Source organism: Chrysochloris asiatica, unplaced genomic scaffold, assembly GCF_000296735.1.
Source record: "Chrysochloris asiatica unplaced genomic scaffold, ChrAsi1.0 scaffold00104, whole genome shotgun sequence".
NCBI classification, from domain to species: domain Eukaryota; kingdom Metazoa; phylum Chordata; class Mammalia; order Afrosoricida; family Chrysochloridae; genus Chrysochloris; species Chrysochloris asiatica.
In genome coordinates this window covers 3,662,224-3,689,566 of record NW_006408622.1, presented here as the reverse complement: position 1 = coordinate 3,689,566, position 27,343 = coordinate 3,662,224, and the positions used below count along the sequence as shown (strand labels likewise).

At 44.9% G+C, this 27,343-nt stretch overlaps 1 protein-coding gene across 1 annotated transcript in view; it reads right to left on the bottom strand.

Annotated features, from left to right (window-relative positions):
* Positions 1-2,437: 2,437 nt before the first annotated feature.
* ZNF536 (zinc finger protein 536) overlaps positions 2,438-27,343 on the bottom strand; it is a 132,358-nt gene continuing 107,452 nt past the window's right edge. The window contains exons 2-4 of the mRNA XM_006867302.1: positions 26,859-27,011; positions 11,134-12,705; positions 2,438-3,338 (exon numbers count right to left, since the gene is read on the bottom strand). Of these exons, the coding sequence (XP_006867364.1) occupies positions 3,331-3,338; positions 11,134-12,705; positions 26,859-27,011 (1,733 nt within the window). The 3' untranslated portion in view covers positions 2,438-3,330. The remainder of the gene's footprint in view (positions 3,339-11,133; positions 12,706-26,858; positions 27,012-27,343) is intronic.

Below are 27,343 nucleotides of genomic sequence, written 5' to 3'. Positions count from 1 at the left end.
GGACACCTTTCCCTTCTTTGGGCTCTCTCATCTGAAATTCCAGAGACCTCTTTGAACTCTGTTCTGATTTACAATGGGCTTTTTTCTCCACATCAGACCAGTGGGCCATCTACGCTTGGAAAGGGAGTAAGCTGTGGCATCAAGGGCAGTCCTAATAGGTGATGTTCCTGATCAGTGCAACTCTGAGTCCCAACAGGTAGGGCTTGTTACACTTTCATGTGGGGCTGGGGAAACCAGTGGGAAACAGACTTGTCAGCCCCATGCAGAGCTATGAAATGATTCCCAGGACTGAATCCACCCAGCTTTCTCTCAAGCAGTAGACATTACATGCTTAAGAAGGGAGTTGTTACTCAGACATGGAAATGTTGATGACAAACTGGGTGGCAACCAGTGAGGCGGTGTGAAGCATACTGAAATGGATGCAGTGAAATGGGACTAGGTTCAGGAAAATGGGAGAACAAGGTTCCACCAAGATCTCCTTTAAGCCTGAGAAGTTCCCCCACGGGAGTGACTCAGGAAATACTCCCTGCTTTAAAAGCAGAAATGCTAGTGAGTGTCCAGCTTAGAGACCCCACTAGGAGGACTGGGCCCTTGTGGAAGGAAGAGAGCCTTCTGACTACGGAGTCCCATCAGCAGCTTCTCCTTCCTGCATTGGCTTCAAACCAATTCATTTCCCATGGTCAAAACTCTGAGCCCCATCACAGTTGGAATGGCAAAACCAGAGGTGCTGTGGGGTCAGGAAGGGCTGTGGGAGTGTGGAAAGTGACTCTTTATGATAGACAATAGAAGGAAGAGTGAGTTCGAGGCTCCCAGGGTCTCTAGCAGTGGGCATGTCTTCCCACCCACCCCCTGTGTCTATAGGCTTCACTCTGGTCCGTGCCCTGATGGGTGCCCCTTGTCTACATAGTGTGGGGAGACCCCCAGGAGAACAGAAAGTGAGGCTTCTTACATCAAAAAGAGCATCTTGGTCTCCGTCCTGGAGGGATGGCTGAGGGGACCCTGTACCCCTCACAGTCTTGTGACTTGCTGACGGAAGGGATGTAGAGTCTAATGGTCATCATGAGGAGAGGCCAGAAAGTGGCACCAGTGACATCTCCTCACACCACACCCCACTTCTGGAAATAAAGGCACAACTCTTCCAGGCTCCTTCTTGTGAAAACTTGCCTACACACTGGTGGTGGGAACTCGCCCATCTCAGACATGGCCATGTGGATGTCTCCTCAGACATGACCACATGGTTAGGGTCACTTCGCACCACCTTACCATGGCATTGTGGGATCTATCCCATTTTCCTTCAGAGCCCACAGTGTGTGTTCTCCGCTTCATGTGAGCAGAGACAGAGGAGTGATCAGTAGGAAGGCTAGCTGTCTCCCTCAGCCTTGTATTTTCCATTTAGGCTGTTGTCACCTAGTCTCTCATTCAGAATCCCTCAATTCCAACACCTCCCCCAAGTAAGAGACAATCTAATACTGGGAACCGTAGTTATAATAAATACTAGAGGGAATCTTTCACTCATTCAAGGTGATGGGCATGTCCCTGCTGTTAAGGTCAGTTATTCAAATGGGTATTTCTGGGCTTTCATTCCTGGGTCATACACAGAACATATGATTTCTTTGAGGGATAGAGAGGGTCGACTTGGAACTTGTGATTCTGACCTGTGTATAACACCTTTTCCCTCACAGGATCACTTGTTCAGGGAGTAAGAAAGTGTATGGGATTTAGAAGTTTATAAAACATACCCAAACAAAGAAGTTTGGCAATACTGTTGAAATGGCCGGGCCCTAAAGTCCAACTCATGGACAAAAATCCAAGCAACACAAACAAACAACCCCCAAATCCTTCCTTTCTGTATCCCTCTCAAGTATGAGGTGATATGGGGGGGCCATGTGGGGACAGGTACAAGCCTGCTACAACAAACACAGGTACAAACAAACCAAAAAAAAGTCTCAGTGGAGCAAAACTATTCTGAGTGTTGTTCCATTAAAAACTACCCTTCACAGGATAACAAGGAAATGCTGAAGTTTGCTGCAGGAAGATGGGACATGGACCGTCTTTTCTAGATCTGGGGTCCCCTGCAAATCACTGTGACCTAGCCCTGTAGCTCCCTGGTCCTCTTCTATTCATGGCCTGTGAGCAGCTGTGAGGTCCAAGCACGCACGTATAAGTCATTCATCCTGAAAGATGCACACTCTTGCCGGCCCCTCCCCTCTCCCCCGTCCACCACAGTCATCCCATCCGAATCATGAATTGTTATGTATGGGACCCACTGAAAGACTGATGGGAAAATGCAACAAGTTGCTCAGCAAACAGCCCAAGGAGTAACATGAATATAGTTCTCTGACCGTCCCGTTGAAGCTCCCAACAGATAGAAGAATGTCAGGGGGTCAGGGGGTGGGTGTTGTGGAATGAATTAACATAATGACTCAAAACTGCACTAAATGTTTCACAGCTTTTTTTTTTATTAGCAATACCAAGATAAGTTATTGAAGCAATTTTAGTATTATTTTACATTCCATTCATAAATGTCCTAACTTGTAACTCAGCATACAGCACACTTAGAGATATAGTTTGACACTTATTCAGAAAGCTACAATTATTATAACTTACATGCCTTCATTACCAGGAACACCTTAATATATCTTCTAATTAGTTCAACAATACTCTATTCCAAAGCACACGATAACCCGGTACAAGTTTACACACTTTGCTTCAATCACCGTTTTAAAATTGTCGATGTCACAGTGCTGTTCAGCGGTTTTTTTACTGCCATGTGTTCCTGGATAATACAACGACCGGACACAATATTAAACTAGCAATAGTACTGCTTAAATACTATGAAGAAAGAGGATTACTGCACTTTTCGGTATTCTTCTAAAGGGTTACAAAATACAGGACAATCAGACACAAGCAGTAATGCAACGAGACCATCCCGGGTCCACCTCTAGAGGCTGTGGTGAGCTTGCAGAAGAGACCCCCGAATCAGCTGTTCACAGGTGAAGTCACCTCCAATCCACCAGCATTTGTCATTCAGGATTTATGATTTTGAGGGAATTTTCTCTCCTGTTCAAGTTACTAAGCCTTTGCAATCCATGACTAATAATGGAACATATGGGGCAATATTTTTAGCCTCCATGATTAGTTGCTATGTATACTGTAGGTCGGTGTGCTGTGTGTATACACATACCTATGCCAATAGTAATTATTTATTCAACACACATATGTGTATACATTCTTCTCTTGACTTTACACGCAAAAACAAGCTGCAGATAACCACCGAGGAGCACGAACAGACAGGGGCAAGTCCAGATAGACCGACTAGGACAGAGGGTGTCACTTACCTGCAAGAAAATGTGCAGATTCATTAAACAATCCAAAAACCATTCTGGCTAGAGGCATTTGAAAGCTAGGGCAAGGCCACATCCCCTAATTGTTTAATGGAATAATGACAATAAAGCAATATTCATAAAATTTGGTCCTCCTCTCTCTGGCTAAAGCAAAAATGGTCAACACGATTACAGCAGGTTGGCAATTAGATGCAGGGGTGCTGTTGATCTGCGCTAAGTAATAGGAGATGATTACTACGTATTTGAAACCTGGGCTTTGCACAGAACGTCTGAGAGAGGGAGAGGGAAATTGATACCTGCAGTAGCTGAGAAGTGGCATGTGTCAAGATGACTCAAGTGACTCAGTCCCAACCCTCACTGTGACTCAGCAGCTGAGGAAGATAGATTGCAATACGCCAGGGAACCTGGATCCAGCTCAAGAAAGTGATGGGGTCCCGCATTATTCCTCTGGTGGCTGGGCCTGATTGGACTGTTTGCACTGATGGACGTGTGCTTTGATAACACTCATTCTCTTCCTCCTCCCCAAGCTTAGAGTTACTGTTCCTATTGTTACTGAATAGCTACCCCTGTATAGGGTTTCCCAGGAGTGACTGATGAGTTTGTGGTCCAGTGTGTTTCCTACAGACTGTGTTTCCACGACTCCAGGGGAAAACTGGCAACTTGAACTCAAGAGCTCAGGTGCTTTCTCCTTCCACCTTAGGCTTGGTCCTGAGCAATGCTAGTATGTCACCCCACCCCCCAAATATAGGTCTGATGACCAAAGTAAAAGCTACCAGACGTTTCTCCTGCTTATGAGGCACTCTGGATTCAGACAGAAGGTTTGGGAACCCCAAATATTCAGCAAACGGAAAGGAACGTAAACAAGGCTAAATGTCACTGGTGTTTGCCAACTTACAGACCCCATTCAACTGTTTGTTCTGAAATGACAAGTGACCATTGGGCAAATACAACGGTATTCACACAACAGTTCTGTCATCCTGCAGTGTAAACAACATCACAGCGATAGTATTCCCATTGAAATTTTTTTAAAAAAGAAAAAAGTTTGGAGAGAGCTGTCATCCAAAAAGACCGCCTTGTCGTCACAGTGCACCCAGCAAGGCGGTGGACTCTGGCAGGAAGAACCTGCCCAGTGGTGATGATTGTGGGGACCTCACAATGCTTTGTCCTCCCGGAGTCTAAAGGGAAGGCTCTGTAAGCCAATGGAAGAGAAGCCAGCAAAGGCATTTGCATTCACTTACAAGGTTTTGCCCTTGGACTTGAGGGCAGGCCAAATGGTCCTTCCTAGTGGCATCTCATATCAGGCCCTGGACGTACACTTCTATTACCAGGAGCAAGCTACAAGCTTGGAGGTCAATGGGCAGTTTGTAAATTACAACATTGGGCAAGGGAAGCAAATTGCAAAGTTGTGCTTTAACCCTCAGGCTCTGCCAGACTGTCTGTGAGAAAAGAGGGGAAGAAGGAAGAACTGCTCAATTGAAGCACAGCCAAGCCAGGCAAAATCCTTCCATGGGATCCTCCCCACCGCCCCCTAGGCACGTACACTCCAAGGAAACTTGCCCTCCCTTGAGTTTGTCTTCTAGCCTGGGTGCCACTCAGTGTTTAGTTTGGGCTTTGTGATTTTCTTCCTATGCCCTCTTTTTACTTCAATCTGCTTTCTTCCTTAGCACCTGCTCACTTCAGAGTCACACCTTAGAATCTTCCACAAGACTAAAAATGGACTGACACACTGCCAGAAAGGGGAGTGGTCACAGCTTGTGTAGGGTCTTCAAATACACCATACCTCAGAAATTCTCAAACTGGCCATGTTGTTGTTGTTAAGCCCCGCCGAGTCGGTTCTGACTCATAGCGACCCTGTACAGGGTTTCCAAAGAGTGACTGGTGGGTTTGAACCATTGGTCTCACAGTTGAAACTGACCTCGCAGTTCAGTGCATTAACCCACAATGCCACACCAGGACGGATCTGACCAATTTGTAGGTACAGGATTGGAGGGGTAGGACTTATTTCCTACTCCTAAGAACAAGTCTTCTATCAGGCATAAAACTGATAAAAAAATTGCCGGAATCACCTTAAAAGAAAACTTTCCCATACAAGAAAGAGTTACAGGTAACTCGGCATGATGTGTGTCTCTATCACCTTGATTGAAAATAAGATTCATTATGATTTTGTGCTAAAGGGCTCCTTGGAACCAAACAATGTTTGGATCCTGACATCACTTCCTCACATCCTTGTCCTGTCCTCGTGTGTACGTTCACCTCCACAATGAAGCACAGACTCAACCAAGAACCATTATCCAAGCTCTGTTCCAGAGGCTTCCACAAAGCAAGCTTGGACCCTTACTCCTCACACCCCTTCCCTCTGCCTGTGCTGGTGGGAAGAGGGCAGCTGGAGGACCAGTCCTGGAGGACACATTCAGGACAATTCAATAACCAAAGATGAGACCTTCCAGAAACAGGCATACTAAGACTCATGTGGGTTGACAAGTCCTCACTTATATCCCTGACTTTGGCATTCCATGGCACAGATGGAGCCCTGTGGTTGGTAAGGCTGGGTCTGCATTGGCATCTTCTCACAGGCTGGTGGAATGACAAAGGAGAAGTGCTTGTGTATTCTCTGGGGACAACCACAGAAATGTAGGTCTCATTACACTGGTGGTGATGGTGATGTGCTGTGGAGTCGGTTCCGACCCATAGCGACCCTGTACAGGGTTCCAAGGCTGTAAATCTTTACGGGAGCAGAAAGCCTCCTCTTTCTCCTGTAGAACAGCTGGTAGTTTCGAACTGCTGACCTTGTGGTTCGTAGCCCTATTCGTAACCACTACGCTATAGAGCAAACCAATTGCTTTCAAGTTGATTCTGACTCATGGTGACCCACGTGTGTCAGAATAGAACTGGAGTCCATTGGGTTTTCAATGATTGATTTTTTTTCCTAAGTAGGTTGCTAGGCTTTTCTTCTGAGGTATCTGGGTGGACTTGAACCTCCAACATTTTGGTTAGCAGCCTAATGATTAACCATTTGCACCATCCAATGACTCCTTACATTAGAGCAGAGGTCAGCAAACTATAACCTTTGGGCAAAATCTATTTACTGAACTCAGCCACTCCCATTCATTTGCATTTCATCAATGGATGCATTCCTGCCACCCTGGCCCAGTCAGTGGCTTGGGCCGGATCACAAGGCCTGTAAGCTTAAAATATTTACTCTCTGGCCCTTTAAAGAGAAAAGTTTTTGGCATCTGCTTGAGAATATATAACTGATGAATTGGTAAATATTTTCAAACTGTCTATGCCAAGAAGTCACTAAAATTTTGGAGGAGAAAAGTTTCAAGAGAGTTTTGCTCGGTTGTCCTGATTCATTGCCTCACATATTGACCATGAGGTGAAGCGGATTAAGTAGGGGGATGCAAATTCTTTCACTGTTATGGAAGTCCCGAAGATCCCTACCCATCATCTCAGGTATAAAAGTGTAGGAAACCAGTTTCCCAATGAGAGAATTTTTATAAATGGGAATATTCTTGTTAATGACCCTGCCTGCTCTCCAGGCTTCCTCAGAGACCCAGTGGATCACTTGTCTGGTAACCTCTCACACAGGGGCCTCATGCCTATGATGACCATGGTGATTTGTTCTCCTAGCTTTCCTGCATGGATATGACTCCAGATCAGAACTTCCCTTCTTAGAACAATGGGGATTCTGCTTATTCTTCCTGACGTCCCTTTAATCTGACCTTAAATCTGCCCTATCAATCCTATTCCCGGGTTTCCAACGGATATACAACAATCTCTGACTGTGAGACTCAACACACACGTTCCAAGTCCTAGCTGTCTTAGGTTCCAAAGGCAAGGAGTAAAGGTGACTTGGTTTCTCTGCAATACTACAAAATCTAGGGTGAGACATAATCTTTAGTCCTGATTGACAGCCAGCACCCTAAGGTGTTACGCAGAAGCCATCTTTGCCCTGTGTGTATGTACGAGGAATCTTAGTTCTGCCGTGTTCTCTTGGTGGTCCAAGCGATCTATTGACAGAACTGTTCCATCAAAGATTCTCAGATCAGACAGGGGGACTATCTCCCCAGGCTCTGCTCTTGCCCTCTACTTAAATACTTCTGTGGATCATCAAAATCAAACTCATTCCACCAAAACCAGGGATAGATCTAAGTTTCCCAAAGGCAGTGGAGTACCGTGTATGTTATATAATTCACCAAAATAATAATAATAATAAGTGTACCATTCCTGGAATCTGGAAGTCTCTGATGGGAGATCCAAACATATTAGACTCTGGCCCACTTGAGAAATAAAATGTATGTCCTCCAGCTTAATGCAAGATGGCACCATCTCCTCCTTAGGATCAAATGTAACATGTCTTTTAATGACTAATGTTCTGTCCTCCACAGAAGGATCTTCTGAAAATGCATGCTTTTGAAGTTGGCGTATGCTACAGATCTGTCCCTCCTAGACTGGTTGACTAGCCTCTTCCCTTATTATCATTCTCTTCTGGACTGGAGTTTAAATACATTGGCTATAAACAAGCAGTGCAAAATGGCCCAGGGCACCAGGTCTATGATGTCAAGGACTAAAGGACAAGAGTTTTGTAAAGTAAGGAAGCAGGCATGCAGGAATGAGGAAACTGTCTGGAAGTAGAGCCTACAACATGAACATCACCTACAGACTTAGGGCTAAATGCCAATTCATGCAACACATCAGTCTAGGCCAGAAAAACTGAGCTTTTGGTGTGTCTACATGATGTGTTCAGGTTTCTGCTGATGCGTCTTCAAACGCCCTTATACCCTATGAAAATAGACGCTTTCCATAAGAAACAGCTATTAGTTTTTTCTACACGCCTGTTTCTACACACCTATTTCTAAGGGTAATGCAGTAGGAGGGAATTTTATTTACTAACCAAAGTCAGACCCACAGCTCCATCTGAGATGTAAATTGGAATGACCCTTTGGTTTGGCAAGGCCAAGCTTCTTGGGGAAATCCAGCTATTGGCCTGGGAGACCAGTTTGGAAATCCAAACTGGATTTTGGAGTGAAGCAGAGAAGAGGGAATGAACCTTAGCACTACTTCATTCTTTGTGCATATATTCATTTCGACCTTTGCAGCATGAAGCCAATAGCGGTTTGAAGTGCAGATCAAGACCTGGTGCTACAATATTTAAGACAATTACTCATTTTGTAGCCTAGTGGATTTTATTTTAGCCTTCCAAACATTCACAAATATTAATTCTTAAAAAGGATAAACACGGCTGACTCTTCTGAATGCTGAGACACCATAGCAGCCATGAAGAAAGTCAGAAGAGCTTATGGTTATGGTGGGCCAGTGAGAACTACACAGGGTCAGGGCCATCTTGGGGCAAGTGGGCAGTGCCCTATTAACAGCCCCAAAGGCAAAGGTCAAGCGGAGGTCTCCCATGCCTGCTTTCAAACTAGAGAAAGATGATGAAGAAGTAAGGACACATGAAAGGCAGAGCCCAAGCCCTCAGCAAATCGGTGGATTATGGCCAGAGTTACTTTGGGCATCTTATCAGGAGCAGAAGGTGGAACTGAAGAACTTGATGCTTCTGCAGATGAAGCCTGTCTGGTCCAAGGACGCTCATCCCCAGTGGGACAGAGAGACCACAGTTTCCATCCCAGGTTCTGTGTGGCCCAGTGACTAAAAGATTGGCTTAGCACTGTTTTTTGCATATATCCATGGATACATCAGAAGGGTGTCGTGAGCTGCTATTTTCAGAAAAATGGCTCACAAGACAAAAGATGCCTCCCCCCTACCCCCTGCCTCTTGGTGCAAAAGGACATCATCAGACAAGTATCGTCAAAGGCAAGCAGCCTTGCTTCAGCATTGATGGGAAGATGGGAAAATTAATAGGGGTAATATGAGCTCATTTCAATAATAATGAGCTTATGAACATGCCAGGTTTTGATCTTTTCTGATGCATAGATTCCTGGCAGGAACTATGGTCCTATGTAGGTAGTTGAAAGAGCTGAAAATAGACTTTTAAAAAAATCTCCAAACAAACAATAATAAAAAACCCACCCCAATCACAAACTTAAAACAACAACATTTTTTAGAAAACGACTTAAACATCGCTTCCCCATAAGAAGAAGGGGGAAAAAAATTGGACTGACATGAAACCCTTTTTCTTCGTCTTTTAAATATTGTTTTTAGCAGCTTCAAAAGTAATAAATTGTATGTGGCTAAAAATAGATCTGGGGTACTGGTTAATGGGACCCTGTGAATCATTCTGCATAAAGAACTGTCAATATTTTTTTGAGCTGTCAGAAATCCATTTAGTGATTTTTGACAATTCAAAAAATATTTCCAACTGCTTGGTTCAGTTCCTAGTGAATTAGAGAAGGAGAAATATATCAATTCAATTTATGAACCCAGAGTCCAGCTTCCTGAATCCTGCTCTGTGCTAAAAGGAATATCAGGATGCTGCGGTTAAGACATACTCCCTTGGGTTACCATTGCCTCCCTTCCTCTCTTCCTTGCTCATCCCTCCCTCCCCCTCTTTCTTCCCTCCAACCTGCCTTCATTCCCTCCTTCTTTCCTTTTTTCTCTTCTCAACTGTCCCCCCACCCCCACCCCACCCCACCCCAACCCCGCTTTTCTCCTTCCTCCTCTCCTTCTCAACAGGTGAAGTAAAATCACAGAAATCCTTGCACAGATGAAAGATGGAAAAATATCATGGTCCTTTGTTTCTAACAAGTATATCTGTGGCTGGTTTCAAAGGAAATAATGTACTGGGTTTCTCATTGGACAAAGGCTTCAGAACGTAAATATTTATCTGGGTACCAAGAGAATGATTTTGTGATACTCCCTGCCTCTCCATTCATTTGATCAAATTCTGGGTTTCAATTTTATTATCCTAGTTCTAAAACCTGGAATTACTTTGCTGTTGTTACGTGCCATCAAGTCAGTTCCGACTCATAGCAACCCCATGTAGGGTTTCCAAGGATTGGCTGTTGGGTTTGAACCGCCGACCTTTTAGTTAGCAGTCCAGTGCTGATCCAATTACTTTGGGATAACCATAGTCTGTAAGGAGATAAAGTGCCAATTCACTAACCGGATCAAACAGGCAGAATCACGACACTGCTAACCAAGGACTTGACAATGGACATTGCTTGTTAAAAAAAAAATAGACAGACATGTGGACAGACAGGCAGACAGAAGGCGATAGTAGAAGGGCAAAGTCACAATAACTGGCATTTTGTATGTCTAAAGGTGAATCACAAACACCTCAAAACCATCTCCCTATGTGAAGAGAGGGTCACTCTGTGATTAGTGTGATAGGACTTTAGTATCCTCTAAGTCAAGGTAAAGAAATGTTTCCGAAAGCAGGCTTGGCTTAGCAGAGTATGAAGGGTTTATCTTTAGTTGTCCTATGCATAAGTTGAAAATACTGAAAGGTTTGCAAGTTACCATGTCTCTTTCTCTCTTTCTTTCTTTTTTAAGCTTCCCCTCCCCGCCTTGCTAGTTACCGGATTAAACAGGAGTAGTTCACACTGTGAGAGAGACCAACCCCCCTTTCCCATGCCTTTCTTACAGGCATTTTTAGATCATTATGATGTAAATTAAACACAAAAGTATGATTTCTAAATCTTCTAAATGAAATTGACTTTCATGATTGTCTACATTGCATATACAGCGTTGCTTTTTTTATGTTTAGTTCAAAATTTGCTAATGAATGTTTACCCATTTTTTTCTGTCTCTCTTTTTTTTTTTTTAAATGCACAATTCAGCACTGATGTTTTTGGGAAACAAACTAAAAGAAGAGGATTCTAAAACTTACCACACAAGTCTGGCCTCTTGATACATCCAGAATTTGCTGTGTTACTTGCAAGTCCATTAAAGGCTGCTAAGCCGTCAGAGCTGTAAGCCCTGAGGACCGACAGCATGTTCATGGGCTTCTCCAGGCCCAGGGGCCCCCGCTCCGGCTTTGGCAGGCCTGCCGAGGTCTCCTGGGCTGGAAGAAGGCTGGGGCTGTGCCACTGTTTCTCAGACGCTTGGGGTAATGGTGACACGAGTCCCTGGGTGGGCTGAGGGGTACCCGTGGGCAGCAAACTGTCCCCGCCATCATTGCTGTTGTCCTTGCTGAGGGCAGACAGGGACTTGGTCATCATCTCAGGTTCAGTCTCCAGATCCTCTTCTTCGTTGTTCTCTCCCTTGGAGGAATCCATGTCCTCTGAGGAGGCAACGTCGGACAGTTCATCAGTAGTGTTTTTATTTGTGTTTTCAGGGATCAGAATGGGGACGTCATCTTCAGGGTGGGTCTGCCCATCAGGGTCACTGCTGGGACAGGCCGTGGAGGCTCCTGAGCCAGCCATGCTTGGGTAAACACCAAACTGCTTGTAGAAGTCTGATGGGAAGTTGCAAAATGCAGGGTCCACGTGGCCAGACCAAGTGCCGCTCTTCTGTTCCCCCATGGCCTCCTTGACCTGCCCTTGGGCGATCTTCTCAGAAGCTGCGTCTAGAGAGCCAATCATGTGGGAAAGTACCATCTCTTTGTTTGATTGTACTGTGGGTAGCAGAACCATTTTACTTGCCTCCCTAGCTTGGTCTTTGCAATTTACGGGTATCCCCAAGGCATTGTCTTTGCGTTTTGCCTTGCCAAGGTGGTTGGCCTGCAGGTGAAGGGCCATCAGTTCCATGGAGGATGTTGTAAAAGAACAAAACAAGCAACCGTGCCACGCAATGTTGTCTTGAACAGTCACCGATGAGCCTGGAAGGGAGGTGGCATCTGGCCTCACCGATAAGTCTAGAGGTTCATACTGAGATTTCTCAGACTTTCTCTGGGAAGCTTTCCCACTGGGCTTCTCCTCGCTACCATCTGCCCCGTGAACTTTCATGGAATGAGGGTCAGACAGGGCTTTGTCTTTCATTTCCTTCTCCTTCTTCAAGGAACTTAGGACAAAGCTGTCCATGAATGCTTGTAAGGACCCTTGGAAATTCACACCGTTGCTCACAATGCTTTGATAAGCTCTTCCAATCTCAGAGAAGTGGGTACTTTTGGATGGAAGGTCAGCGCCTTTCAGAGTGTCTGAAGGAGCCTCAGAAGACATGCCAGTAGCCTGCCCCAAATGGTCTCCAGATGAGGGTACTCCCAAGGTCCACTGCTGAGAGGCAGAGGCCCCTCTAAAGTCGATTCCAGGGAGGCCCTTAAAGGCACCCCTGAGGATGTCTGGCCTGATAAACAATGAAGCTTTGTTGGGCATCTCATCCTTGTGGTCTTGGTTTGGGGGCTGTCCAGACAGAGACCCAGCCCCATTCTGTCGCTCCCGATGGTGTCGTTCTAAGTGGTACTTTAAAGATGCTGACTGGGTACCGGCATAGTCACAGTGGGGACATTTGTAGGGTTTCTCACCTGCAGAATTTTGTATAAGAGAAAGAAAGAAAGAAAGAGTTTATCTCATTTTGATGTGCTAAACAAGGCTGGAAGGATCAACATTTGTTCTTTGAAACAAAGCAGTTCCAACTAATAATTAGTTAGAGAACAACTGTTTTTTAATAGAAGAATAATTCGTACTCTTAAGCTTTTTTAATGATTTTGTACCATTTGGGACTATTCAGGAATGACATACTATCTACACACAATTAGCTATCTTTTTCTTTATCTAACATGTGAAAACGGCTGTAGATTTAAAAGCTATGATTATGAAAATTAAGCATAATAATTTCAACCACAGTGATCATTAAAAGTAGAAGTTTAAAAAGACAAAGTATGTAACAAATGGGTGGTTGCAATATTTTGTGTATACAATAGCTCTAAAATTTGTTTAAATTATACACATGGAAACCATTTTTAAACCTAAAAATTTTATGGCACTGTTACGCAAGACTGAAATGAATGATTTAAGTCTTGCTCCGCAGTAAATCATGGATATAATTAGCAAATGGCATACTGCACAAGTAATTTATCATTATTTGGAGGGCACCATTCCAGACGGGCTCAGATATCTGCAGACCTACTGCATTGTTTCTAAATAAAGAACTATAAATACTGATTCTATAAAATATTAATACCATTACAGTGCATTATGATTGCAGCATGTAAAGACATATAGTTAAGATAAAAAGCAGTCAATAAAACTTAAAAGAAAATGAGTAATAAAAAGGCACAAAATATATTTAGTTTCTGTATTTGAAATTAACATTATCTACTGGTCTTTGTAGTGCCTTAAATTTGTACTAATGGCAAACCTAATGCTCCGGTAGTAAAATGTGTAATTTACCTATAATAAGCACTTTCTAGAGAATAAAAATAGCTTTAAAGAGTGTTTTAAAACATAAAAGATAATTTTCATGAATTAAATATTTATTTAAATTCAACACCCAACTTCTATTTTTCTTGCCACAATGGAAACGATATCATAACAAACAACTTACATCTGCCCTCATTGTGGAATTGAGGAAGGAGAGGAGGGTGTAAACAAATGTGGCTTCAAATATATCCCAAAAATTTGTTAGCAATCCTGGGTCTTTGCTAGACTTTGGAGTCAAAGAGCTCTCTGGAAGAAATCGGACTTGTTCACAACAGTATGTTGACAAAACCCACAATTATTTCTCCCAGGATGCTCGACTCTCACCCCAACCCTCTGCTTCTCTGTTGCTCCATTGTAAAATTAGACTGATTTAAAAAGCAAGAGCAAATCATTGGTGAATGGTCTCTTCTGAAAATACATGTGCCTAATCTTCGCTGATGGATCAATGGCAGCAAAGTGGTTAAAACACTTGGCTACTAACTGAAAGGTTGACAGTTCGAACCCACCAGCCAACTCTGTGAGAGAAAGATGTGGCAGTTTCTGTAAAGAAACTTGGAAACCCTTGGAAACCCTCTGAGGCAGTTCTAGACTGTCTTGTTGGGTCGGAGTGAGTGGGAACTGAGTTGATGATAACAAGCCATCTGATGCTCATTCTTCTGACATAGGGCATTACAAGGTAAGGCATGTGTGAGGATGCTTGGACTTTCAAACCAAAGGAATACCAGCTCAGGTTCAGAGCAGGCGGTTACATGTCAGCTCTGGTTTGCTACCAGACCTTGGAGAAACTCTGTGAAGATGGTGGCCGAGGCTTCCTTGCCTAAAGCAGCTGTGGAACACCCTCAAATCATTTTTCAGAAATAGCTTTTAGTCTGGGAAGGAGTCCCGCTGGGCATCTAGTTTGCTAAATGTGCAGGCCACTGTTCTTGCTGGTTAGACCAATGACAGACCCAGGAGGGAGAATCTATTTCGTTTCAGGTAAAGGTACAAATCGTCTCAGGCATGCACTATTTCCCTCCTTCTTGGAATTGATCCCTGTGTTGGACTCAAACTCAGGTCAGCCAGTGCTATATGGCATCCCACCTACCAGACAAAGAATCCTCACAGGACCAGAAATTGGAGTGTCAGCTATGGGCAGCGGGTTACTCAGCTTTCCAGGGAAGCCCCGCAACCTGTTGTAGCAGAAACAGTCCCTGAAGTTTAAGGGGTCGTGGTGGAGCTTGTGACAGGAGAATCTGAACAGAAACTCAGAATCCTAGCTCACGGGCTAGAGCAAATTCTGTGTGAGGGTCCACCAGAGGTGAGGCCAACAGGTGGGAATGCACCTGGAAATGACTGAGTGTACCGGACAGTGTGAGCATTCATTAACAGAAGCTCAAAGAGGGGAGGTTGGAATGTGGACTTCTATCTCCAGGTGGGGTGGACTGCCTTTCTGGGTGTCAGCTGCAGCGATTCAGATAGGAAATATGCATGCATGTCTAGAAGACACTCTTTTGATATACGTGTGGAAGCAGTGATTCTCAGCCTGCATTGTACCTTAGGCTTATCCGGGGAGTTTGTTCAAATGCATACTGCTTCCTATTCCCTAGAACGCTGGTGGGACCAGAAGTTATTGTTCTGTTGTGTTTTGTTTGGTTTCCTTTAGATTTTGTTGCTGTTGCTGTAAAGTATATAACTCTATTACAACAATAGTCAATTCGACATTTTTACATGTACAATTCCATGATACAATCCCACGATTACACCACACATACGGTGCCACCATCACTAATAACCATTGACAAGTTCTCCAGCATCGGATAGAAGTTGGCATTTGGTATTTTGGAACAAGCACCCTTGGTAATTCTGATGCAGATGGCATAAAGACCACAATTGGAAAAACCAAAATGCTGATACCTGCCCCGCCCCCCTACTGCCACTTTCAGAAATTATGAGCTTTAGGATATTTTTAAGCTTCCCAGGTGACCCCCTGGGAACCCAGGATTGATCTCCACTGACTAGAAGCTTCCTGGGTTTGAGACAGGTGTACTGTGGAACAATTTAGCAGGAGAACTAGTCTGACCACCAGGAGGTGTTTGAGAGCCAGAGCTGAGGAACAGAGATACCAAGCTACTTAGAACTCGTCCTACTTTAAGACCTTTGCTTCCTCAACTGGTCAAGTGGTAAGGTTGGAACACATGTTCTCCAAAGCCCCATCCAAGTGGCTGAACTTGTGTTGGGAGCTAAACCAAGTCTCCTGAAGCGGCCACGGACTCAGGTGTGTGCACCATACATAGATGCATGTGGCAAACCTGGCAATGTGCAGATCTGGTCTCACAATGAGCTGATGGGTAAATGAGCACCTCTGACCTCCCAAGCATTGCACTTGGCACTGGGGACTCAGGGAAAAGTCAGGGAGACAGACCTCTGCAGCCATGCCAGTCATGGGAGGCATTCTTACTGTTGTTGTGAGGTGCCATCCAGTGCTGACTCGTAGTGACCCTGTAGAGAGTTTCTGAGGAGCAGCTGGTGGGTTTGAACAGCCGACCTTGCAGTTAGCAGTCCAGTGCTGATCCTACAGCATATCATATGATCACAGGGAACACACACACATAGCCTGCTGGAGAGGATCTCTTCACTCAACCCTCTCTGTTCTATCAAAGTTCAAAACAGGCCTTGGCCTCCACCACTCCAGGAACAGAAAGGTCACAGCTGAACAGCATTCGAGTCTATAATAACCTGACCTGGTAAATTTGGGGCTGTTTTAGTGCATTTTTAAGGGTTGTTTTGAGGGCACGTGATATGATTTAGAAAGCCCCCCATCGTCCACTTTCCTATACGCTCTAGGGGAGTCCTGGTTTGACGCTGTAGGATCAGCATTGGACTAGTAACCACAAGATCAACAGTTCAAACCCACCTTGGAAACCCTATACAGGATGACTATGAGTCAGAACTGATTCAACGGCACTTAAGAAAAACAACCACGTACTAGGAGGGGAGGTCCACTCTGCTGCCTACTTCTCCACATAGAACCATGTCCTGCCTGGTTTCTAAAAGACTCTGGGTGTCTGCTCCCTGCTGCTTATCACCCCAGGTCCCAGGCAAATGCCCCAGAGTGAAGTTCCATGGGATAAGTGAGCTCTTTGAACTAGTGTTTTGTAAAACCTCATGATTTTATTTTCTTTGAATTTCCCCCATTGTCTTCTTTCATGATGCCTTGCTCACCTTGCCTGGGCTTCATCTCCAGAGAGGAGTACAGGGAAATTCCTTGGAGCTCGGTTATGTGGGGACGTGTGTCTGGCCAGACAAACACAGGGAACTGACATCACTGTATGGGGACTGGTATCCTGAGGACCCCAGACCAGCCCAAGGGCTGTGTTTTCCACTGAAAATATCCCAGCTGTTTCTCAAGTATTCCCTTCCCTAGAGGCTACTCTTCAGAGTGCTCAGAAGGCAAACTTCTCACAACATCAGTCTAGGTTGGGAGGGGCAGCAATTGAGAGGAGGGAGCCATCAGCAAATTTAAGGGGCTCTGAGGTACTGTCAGGGTCTGCTCCTCCATGAGGCCGACACAGAATGTTGAGTCCACCTGTGCTGGGAGCTGCTGTGTAGTAAGGGGCTCAGCATCTGGGCACACTCCCCCAGCAGCGAGCTCCAGGCTGACGTGACCAAATCCCAGGCACAGGGCATGCTCAGACTTCCTGCCAAGGAGTGAGATGCAGTGAGGCTGCCCAGCCCTCTCCAGGCAAGGCCTTCCCTGTGCAGCCTGGTGGCACTGCCAGGCACTGCCAACAGCTCTGTCTAGTTGAGTGATTGGCCGCTTAGACCATAAATGAGTACAGATCTACTGGGGAAATCACATAGACGGCCCCATGCTTTCCAGGGGTCACAAGTCCTCTGTCACCTCCAAGGTCCCTCTCCAGATGTTTGAGACTTGCTGTCTGTAAGCACCTGCTGTTGGGGTCATAGACCCGGATGTCTGCAGAATGGGACAGGTCACAAGAGTGTGCAGAACAACAAGGAGAAACACTGCCTGTCTAAGAGAGTGGTTGCCACATCCAAGTAACCATGGACACAGGACGTTGGGCGTTTGGAGAAGAGCCTCATCTTAGATTTCTACTTGTGACATCTTCACTCTTAAAGGTTGGAACCTGCTTCCAAATTCTCCTGAAGGAATACTGAGATGGCCACAGCACCCTCTCTTGCTGATTGGGTGTGGACCAGGCAACCCATTCGAAACTTGTGACTAAAATAAGGATGCCCAATATCGAGTGGTTCATCTCTGAAGGCAGTTAGATACAGACATCGCTGGCCTTATATAGGGACACCTTGCCCTGTATTTTAAAGGAATAAGATATAGGCCAAAACAGTGTATCTCTAGACAAGAGAATTTTGGTATAAAATGCATAATACAACTTGGAAACATCGGATCATCATCTCAACGGATGAATGAAATGATTGGAACTAGTTTTCTATATGCATACAATGTATATGCGACTTTGGAATACCATTGGTAACTTCTCTACATTCTGTGTCATACTCTTTGAGAAATATATGACTGGGTGATTTCATAAGCCCATTGTGCCTGCTTTCACATGTTTATATCTTTTATCCTTCTATACCTGACATGCCAAAGGAACCCTCACATTTCCGGGGAACTGTTCAGGGACCCTGCTACACAGCGCCACTCTGAACATTACAGGTGGGTTTGTATATTCTCGTTGGGACTTCTTTGATTAAACTTTTAAGAAGTGCTTCATGCTTCCAAAGTTTGATTTTGATTTTTTGCTACATCTCCGAAAGTGTGTTCACTTTTAAGTTGAGTTACTATCCCCCTATATTTGCACCCTCTATTTGATATCTGGTAGCGTAGTGGTTACGAATCGGGCTGCGAACCTTAAGGTCAGTGGTTCTAAACTACCAGGCGTTCCGCGGGAGAAAGATGAGGCTTTCTACTCCCGTAAGGATTTACACCCTCGGAAACCCTGTACAGGGTCGCTATGGGTCGGAACCGACTCGACGGCACTTAACAACAACAACAATTTGATATTTATTTAGTCTTTCTGCATGTCTTTACTTAGTTAATACCAGGAGAGATAAATATGGTGGTGCCTTTGTAGTGAGACTTCAGTACATTAATATAAATTGTACACTAATTCCCCCAAAGCATATATATGCTGTAAACCTGAAGACTTTTCACACAGCTGCTTATTGCTAAACAGTTCCTTGTCCAGAAGGGGACAATCTGTGTCTCTAATTGCTGTCACTGAAGCCGAGATTCATTATGTGACTTTCCCATTAAAATGTGAGCATTAATTTGTATAATGAAATATCACCCACTGCAGTGTTCATTAGCCATGCCCTACTGTATACGGCACATTGTTAGCTACCTAGAAACTGTAGTTAATTTCACTAATGGATATTTCCCTACTTAGTGTTTGGTAGGAAATTTATACTGTAACATTACCTCTTAAACTTTTAAGGAAATTTAAATTTAATCAATTATTTTCAACAAAAAGTTTGGGCTGTCATTAAGGCAGGAAGAGCAGGATAGAAGTTGCAGGGTGATAAAAGAAGCTTTTAGTTCATCTAAGAAATAGAAAAACAAAAGAATTTTCATTCAAAACAAAGAGAAAAAAATACAAACATCTCCTTTTAGGCAAGCGGATCTTTTCTGTTTGTTTGGGGTTTTGTTATTTCTCAGGTGGCTATCCCTCCACCCTGGAGCTAAGACAACACAAGCTCCCCCCCCCCCCCTTAGAAAAGAAAATGGGAATAGCACGTGCTTTAAGCAATCCACATTTTAAAGGTATTCAATATGCTTTTAGAAATGTAAAAACAGCCTGTTACCATATCTAGGAGGGGAACCACCTGAGGATCAAAGGTAAGATGTGTAGACATGGGGCATAGAGCTCCTGGATCCGGCTGGTTAAACTTTCATTTCCATCCACATTTATACAAGAGTCAGTGTATGGAAAGCTCTTTGAAGATAAAAGGTAGATTCCAAGAGGACAAGAGTTGTTTACCAGCTCGGTGATTCTAGCAAGGGATTCCACCCCACCTTTCATCCCAAGGGTTAAGGTACCTCCACAAGTCACAGTGCCCGTTTCCCTGACAGGCCACCATCCTAGCCTCATTGTGCTGGTGGAGACACTGAGGCATTGGGGTCAAGGAGGGCTGGCCGCCTCGGCCAGCCTGAGTTACAGGGTAAAGGAGAGCCCAGAATGCACAGTACTTCCCTTTGAAATCGCCGGGAGGCTGCGTCAACACACCTTGTGGGTGCCTGTCACTTCCTTTCCTCCTGCTGGTTATGGTGTTTGCCCCCACTGTCAAAGAAATGCTGCATTAATTCCCTAAACAAGCCAAATGTCACCTAGAAAAGTAACAGTAGCAATACAGTGCAATAGTTAGGACAGCCGAATTCCGAGTTACGCAGATCTGATTACAACCCCTCATCCAACACTCCGCAACATCTCTAAGGCCCAGGGTCCTCCTCTGTAAGGGGGCTGTGAGGACCAAGGAGTGAATTCTTGTGTGTTGCAGAAAGCACACTGCCTGGAGCATGTGAGTGCCAGTAAGCAGTGATTCTCTGTTACTTGTTGTTACATTGTCCCCATTGGCTGCATTTGTTTCCAGCTGGTGGCTACCAGGCTGCATTAGAAACAGCCTCACAGTCATGACGGGAGAACTCCTCACCACCATTCGGGGACCTCTTCCACAGTTCTCTTTGGCCCTAGCAGGAAAGGGGAGCAGGGTGCCTGGAGACAGTAATGCAGACCAGCCAAGGAGATACTACCATGCATCCCACACCACAGGTAGGCAGCAGTGATGAACATGTCCCTCAGCCCAAAAGCAGCCCACCTCAACTCGCTGACAATACTGAAAAATCGCTGGCTGCCTTCCCGTGCGATTCCCTCCCCATAAAGAGGGTCCCAACTCAGGGCCTGGGTGTGGAGCACATCAAACACAGATTAATAAACCACTCGTATAATTTGAGAGGAGAAAAAAAGCTAATGAGATTTATTTTTAATTAGTCCCTGAACTTTCGTGCCTCCAAGTTTCCATGAATGAGGTTGCTTATTACATTTCTCTACAGTGGTCATCGCTGAGACAAAAGTCCCTCTTGTGGAACACGCAGGTGAGTCCATGAGGGGACCCAGCCTAGAGACCCACAACCAAGGTCGGAGGCCTTGCACCCCATTGGGAGCTTCAGTGGGGAGCACATACCCCTCCAGCCTTCCAGGGACTAATTAGCATCTACCTGTACACAGAACAGATGCATACCCAGGACCCCTCGAGTGTCCCCAGGTACTCAGCAGCCTAAGGTGGGTCTGCAGGAGGTGGTAGTAAGAGAAAGAAGCAGCAGAGAAGGAAATTATTGTTAGACCTTGGAGGGGGCGGCTGGTAGGGACATCCCTCCCAGCCCTCCCATGTTCTGACTGGGAGACTGGCTGCTGATGCAGGTCCTTCTCAAGGCTGCACTTGCTGGCTCTGAATTCGAATCACAGGCATTGGGCTTTAGAAGAGAAACTGCACATGCTACATGAATACCAGGGTGACGTTTCAACAGGGGAGCTGTTCACCCTGCCCTGGACTGAGCACTTCACCCTGTCAGGAACCAGATTAGGAAATCTTTAGTAACAAACTGGCTTTGGATGATCCTGTGGTCCTCCCCCCCACCTCCCGGGGATCTGGCTGAAGCCTAGTGGGCAAATTGTGGAAATGCCCTGCCTCTCCCCAGCCCCCAGGTGTTCAGAGAAACCTGGCCGCTGCATGTACTCAGCATCTCTCCAATAAACAGGTGTTGGGAGAAGAAGAGCAGTAATTGAGTTAATGTAGTGGAGAAAAGAAGGAAAGTGGTTTTTATCCATCAATGTTATACGATCACAAATCCTAATAAAGATGGAGTATGACAGAAAAATGCAGAGATGTGCCACCTAATATCCCGCCCAATTAAAATATATTTATTACCCATTGGATTTCTCAATATGCTCATCTGGGTCCGTTATAGAGAAACTTCAGAAGACAGCATTTTGGAAAACATGCATTTTTATCCCCTAGACCACTGTCTCCTTGCCATGCCATTTAGAAACACTAACACAGAAGGCGTTATGCCATGGCAGGATGGGGGCATGGCAACAATTTGAGTCCCGTGTTAAATCGTTTATTAACAAATAACTTGATTTTGATTTTTAATTACTCTAGTAATCTACACTTTTACATTGTCATCATTGATGTTTATTTGGTGATTTTAAACATGTAACACTGTCTGTTCTATTCAAATGCACAAGTGTAAGCATTTTCCAACTTCTTTGTTCTTAGATAAAAAGGAAATTGATCTTTATCTGGGTACCATTCTGCCTTTGAAACACTGCAAATGCTGTTTTTGAGGGTGGGGTGTGTTTGTGATGTTTCTATGACTTCTTTCATTTTCTTCCTCATTCTGAGAAGTTTCTGGAACGCTTTTGTCGATGGCCCTGGCTTACCTCTCACAGTGTCTGCAACACAGTGACTAGAGGGCACAAATTATCAAGCAGAAGTTGGGGAGAAATGATCTTTTCCATCCTTTAAAACTGCAAAAAAAAGCCAGATTCGTTCACTTCCACCAACTTTTGCCAGGTCTCTGCCAGTTTTGCTCCTACGTTTGTCAGGAAAAATTCTAGGGAGTTTCTACTCTTACCCATGGGTCAGGTGGTGAGGGGTGGGCCAACGGGGGCCAGCTAAATTCCTTGTTGGGAGAGGTGGTCCTTTCTTCTCTAGCCTGTAGAAACAAGCCACCATTCACTTGGAAGCCTGCACATGTGTCAAAAAGTACTGCTACTTGGGTTCATGCATATACTGGCTTATTCCCAAACAAAACATGTTTAAGCATGTCTCTGTGATCACTGGATGGCTACAGACAAGTTCTCTCAATAATGCACTTGTCTTAGTCTTGGGCTTTTGTTGTCATTGCTGTTAAGTGTCGTCGGGTTTGTTCCGACTCATAGTGACCCTGTATAGGGTTTACAAGGAGCAGTTGGTGAGTTTGAATTGCCGACCTTGCAGTTCAAACTGACCTTGTAGTCAAGTGCTTATCCTGCAGCATCACACGAGGACCATTGAATAGGTTCTGACTCATAATGACCCAGGATAGGGTTTCCGAGGAGCGATTGGTGAGTTTGAACCTTGGACTGTGCAGTTCAAACTGACCAGTAGGATGCCTTTAAAAAATGTTCCATTCAAAGTAGTGATGTCCACAGGAGTCTGCTGGGCCAATTAAATTCAAGACGAAGAAGTCAGATCAGAAGGCTATAGCGCTGTTTTCTGGGATTCTAAACGGGTAATCATAATAGACTGGCTCAAAGAACACAAAACAATCACATGTGTTTATTATGACGTTTTAAGAAACTGAAATTTCAATGGTGAGAGAAAAGAGCCAGAAAAGTTGCACTGAGGATTTAGTTTTCAATCATGACAACTCGCCTACTCATTTTTCCAGGGTAGCGAGGACTGTTTTATGAGAATTGTGTTGGGAAACTTTATCCCTCAGACTTCTTTTTGTTTCTAAAAGACAAAGAGCATTTCAAAGGCCCATGAATTGAGAATGCTAAAACTGTTGTTTTGATGGGGTGTAAAATCAAGAGTTCAAAATTTAGGGGGGAAGAGTTAGAAAGATGGAAACACTGTCTTCAAAAGTGTATAGCCCACAAAGCTGGTGCCCTAAATTTGGATTTGTAGCCTATGAAAGTAGTCCTGATGTAGTGTTATGGATTGCTTCCCTGGACTGCAACGTCAGTTTGAACCACAAGGTCGGTGGTTCAAGCTCACCAGCTGCACCTCAGAAACCCTATACAGGGTCTCTATGGGTTGGAACAGACTCGACAGCACTTCACAACAACAACAAACAAATCTATGAAAAAATTAATTTCTGTTCTTAAAAGCCAAAAAAAGTGTATAGACCTAGATGTAAGATACGCCAAGAAACAATAGCTTCCCATTTTGATATTTTTGTTTCATGAAAGTTTCTATGATTTTTTAGTCTTTTTGTCTTACCTTCATAAAATAAAAGGTAATATCAGAAGATATCCCTGATCTTTGGAGGAGCAACTAAAGGTGGGATCCTTATGGGATACCTCCCATGACCTGCCAGTCTGTTGGTCCCACAACACCAAGGACTCCCCAGCTCCAATCTGAGGAGGAAAATGGACATTGGCACATTCATGCTTACTCCTCCCAGCCTGATCACTTTCACTATTTCAGCAATTTGGCAAGTCCTGTATGAGCTCATAAAGAGCCCTGGTGGTATTGTGGGCTAGGCATTGGGCTGCTAAATACAAAGTTGACAGTTCAAAGCCACCAGCCACTCGAAAGGAGAAAGATGAAGCTGTGTGCTCCTGTAACGAATTCTAGTCTCAGGGACCCTATGGAGGTCGTTATGATTCATAATCCTTTCGATGACAGTGTGGTGGGTTCTGAGCTCTGTTCTAGGTGTTGGGACACAGATGGACAATTAGACACAAGCCTGTGTGCTCAAGGGTCTTCCGTTCTACTGTGTGGAGCTGGACAAGAGAACAAAATGCAAATTTATGGCCTGGCAAATGGGGTGAGTGCTGTGGAGACAAAGGAAGCAGGGAAAGGAAGGGGGACAGGATCTTTCAACAGGTGAGAAGGAGAGTTTATAAGAAGGGAACAGATGCCCAAAGCCTGGAGGTGTGTGAGCACGAAAGCAAGTGTCTACCTGGCAGACAAGCAGAAAGCTCAAAGACTCTAAGGGTGGAGCCCAGGATTACTGAGCTCTGCAGGATCTCTCACCTGAACCCCAAAATTGGGGCACCACTGATGGCTGTGTGTCATTCTGACAGGACCATGGATCCCTAGGAAAGACACCACGCTTCCCACCAGGCTGAGCCCTCTGTGCAGCCTTGCACACAGTACAAGGATGAAAGAAGGGAGGTCACAGGTATTCTTGCCTTTGTTCTTTCATTCAACCTTTCAAATGCATGCATTGTGCCCCTAAAAGGGTGCTGTGATCTTGTAATCTCTGGGCTTTACTCCAACTAAAAAGATAGGCACCACTCTGCCCTCACAAATCACAAACTCTTTTGGGTGAGAGACAAGCATGAGAATGCAACCAAACAAACAGAACAGGAGAGTTTCAGAAAGTGTTAAGTTTATGAAGAAAACAAAGAAGGGGTTGTGAGGGATTCTTAGAGGTGAGAGTCAGGGAAGGTCTCTTAGAAGACACCACACGGAGGAAGAACATTCCAGGCAGAGGAACTAGCAAGAGAGCAGGTCCCATAGCAAGAACAATCTGTGTTCAGCAACGGCAAGGAGACAAATGGGGTTTTAGAGAGGTGATCAAAAACTGCAGAATGGTGTGAGATGAAGTGTGAGGCAGGTGGGGTCAGAGGCCCGAGGTCTTTTGGGAGAGTCATGTTGTTGTTGTTAAGTGCTGTTGAATTGGTTCTGACCCATAGCGACCCTTTATAGGGTTTCCAAGGAGCAGCTGGTGAGCTTGAACCACCGACCTTGCAGTTCAAATGGCTTTGCAGTCTGGCGCATTAAAACCACAGCGCCACACCAGGACTCCTAGGAGAGTCATACAGCCTGGTTAACAGTTTTAAAGGACCCCTCCTCCTTGGCTGGGACTCTATGATGAAGGGAAGGGTGCACTAGGATGGGGGTGCAAGAACTCTCCCCTTGTGGGAACCCCAGGCTATAAATAAAAACAGCAGGTGAGGCCCACTTCTACCTGTGCTCAGGGCTTCTCTGGGTGCGAGGGATATCCCATCTTAAACCATGGGGCCTGTATGTACTAAATATCCTTGCACAACCCTGAACTTTATTGATTCCTTGGAAAATAGATGACAATTATTTTCGAAAATAGATGGCTTATTTGTCTATCCTCTGAAGCAGCTCATACTCCAATAGATAGAGTGTCAGGAGAAAAATCAAAGAAAATGGAGGTCTCCATATCTCAGATAGATTTTTTTTTCTTTGTTCTTTTTGGCATTGGCATTGTGCCAACAACTGAAAGAAAAGATCAAATGAGCCATGATCAAGAGGGACCAAGGAAGCTCATCTCTGGGAGGGGCCAGGAGGAAGCTGAAGTTGGCAATGTTATCAGTATGGCCTACCATTCATTCCTCTTGTTTGGGGAAGAGCATCTTCCTTTCTTCTGGGAGGCAAGTTCTTGGAGAACCACTTTGTTTGTCACATGGACGTGTAGCAAGTAGGTGCCAACTCCGTCTGTCTGGTTCCAGGTTTGGCAGGTAGCACCGGCTGGACAGAAAGGCAGTCTACCTGAACTCATGGAGCTGGGTTCCTATCTCACACACCCAAATGACTCCTGGTTAGCACATGGCTGAGGGGAGGGCTACCCCAGTACAGTAGGAAGAAGTCATCCGAGGGTCCGCAAGATTCATGATGAAGGTAGCAGGGGAGAGTCCGGAGGCAGATGGGGTCATGTCACACAAGGACTGTTGCTGGTTTGAAGTTATAAAAGAGTCCTCTTTGGTCTGGGATGCCTCCACAAGAGGCCTCAGCAGCGTTATCACAGACCTGGACCACACGGGACCTCATCAATCTGGAAATTACGATGAGTGCTGAACTACATCTCAGCATCTAGACAGAATTTATTAAGAACTTCATAGGAGTCTTGGTGTCACAGTGGATTAGGTGTCAGGCTGCTAACTGCAAGGTCAATGGTTCAAGCCCACGCCTGCTCCATAGAAGAAACATTAGGCTGTTTGCTCTCATAAAGATTTACAATCTCGGAAGCCCTAAGAAACTGCTCTACTCTGTCCTCCATAGGGTTGCTATGAGTCGGAATTGACACAGTTGCAGTGGGTTGTTTGTTTGTTTTGCTTTTTTTTAATTGAGAATATCATGAGATCATATGGGTGGTTCCATGGCGGGACCTCATCTTCCCTGAGGAAGAGCCAGCTTGGAACCCTGGCCAATACTCCTTATGTACAACCACCACCTCTGTCAGTGGGGGCTTGTGTGCTACTGTGAGCTGAGCAAGCTTCAACAGAGCTTCCAGACTAAAACAGATTAGGAAGAAAGGGTTGGAGATTGACTTCTGATAATCAGCCAATGAAAACCCCGAGGAGCACAGTGGACCAATCACAGGACTGGGCATTGAGTCATTCTGTTGTGCATGGAGTTGCCAGGAGTTGCAGGCCAACTCCACGGCAGCACTACAGCATGGAGAACATCACATTTTTAGTGAATGAAGTTGCAGACCTGGGATAGGACCATACTCTGAGTGGTGTCCCAGCCACACCTCCTCTCTCACCTGTGTGTATCCGCAGGTGGACCTTCAGGTGATGGGATGTGCGGAAAGTTTTCCCACAGTACGGGCAGTCCTTCATGGCCGAGCCCAAGCTCCTGTCTCGAAGTAACGCCGGCTGCTGGACGCCGGCGGATCTCGAAGCCTCCTCACCAATGTCTGCAGTGGAGAAAAAACATTCGCACATGACTTCAGCACATGTCAGAAGTTGTTCACACCAAAACTGCTAACACCACATAAAGTTAAACATGTCAATACTACACCTGTCTATTTCATTCTTTAAATCTGACAGAATGCTGACAATTCATGTATTTTCTTGTTATTCTCTTAAATTATTTCATCTTTCCTATCATCATTTTAAGCAGCATATGGTACCTTTATATTGAACTGAATTAAACAAGAAAAGAAACAGCTGTGTCAGCAGCTGGTTTGATTTCTTCTTTTGCTTAGCTTCTATTAAATATTTTTTTTTCAAAAGTTTAAAAATGTTG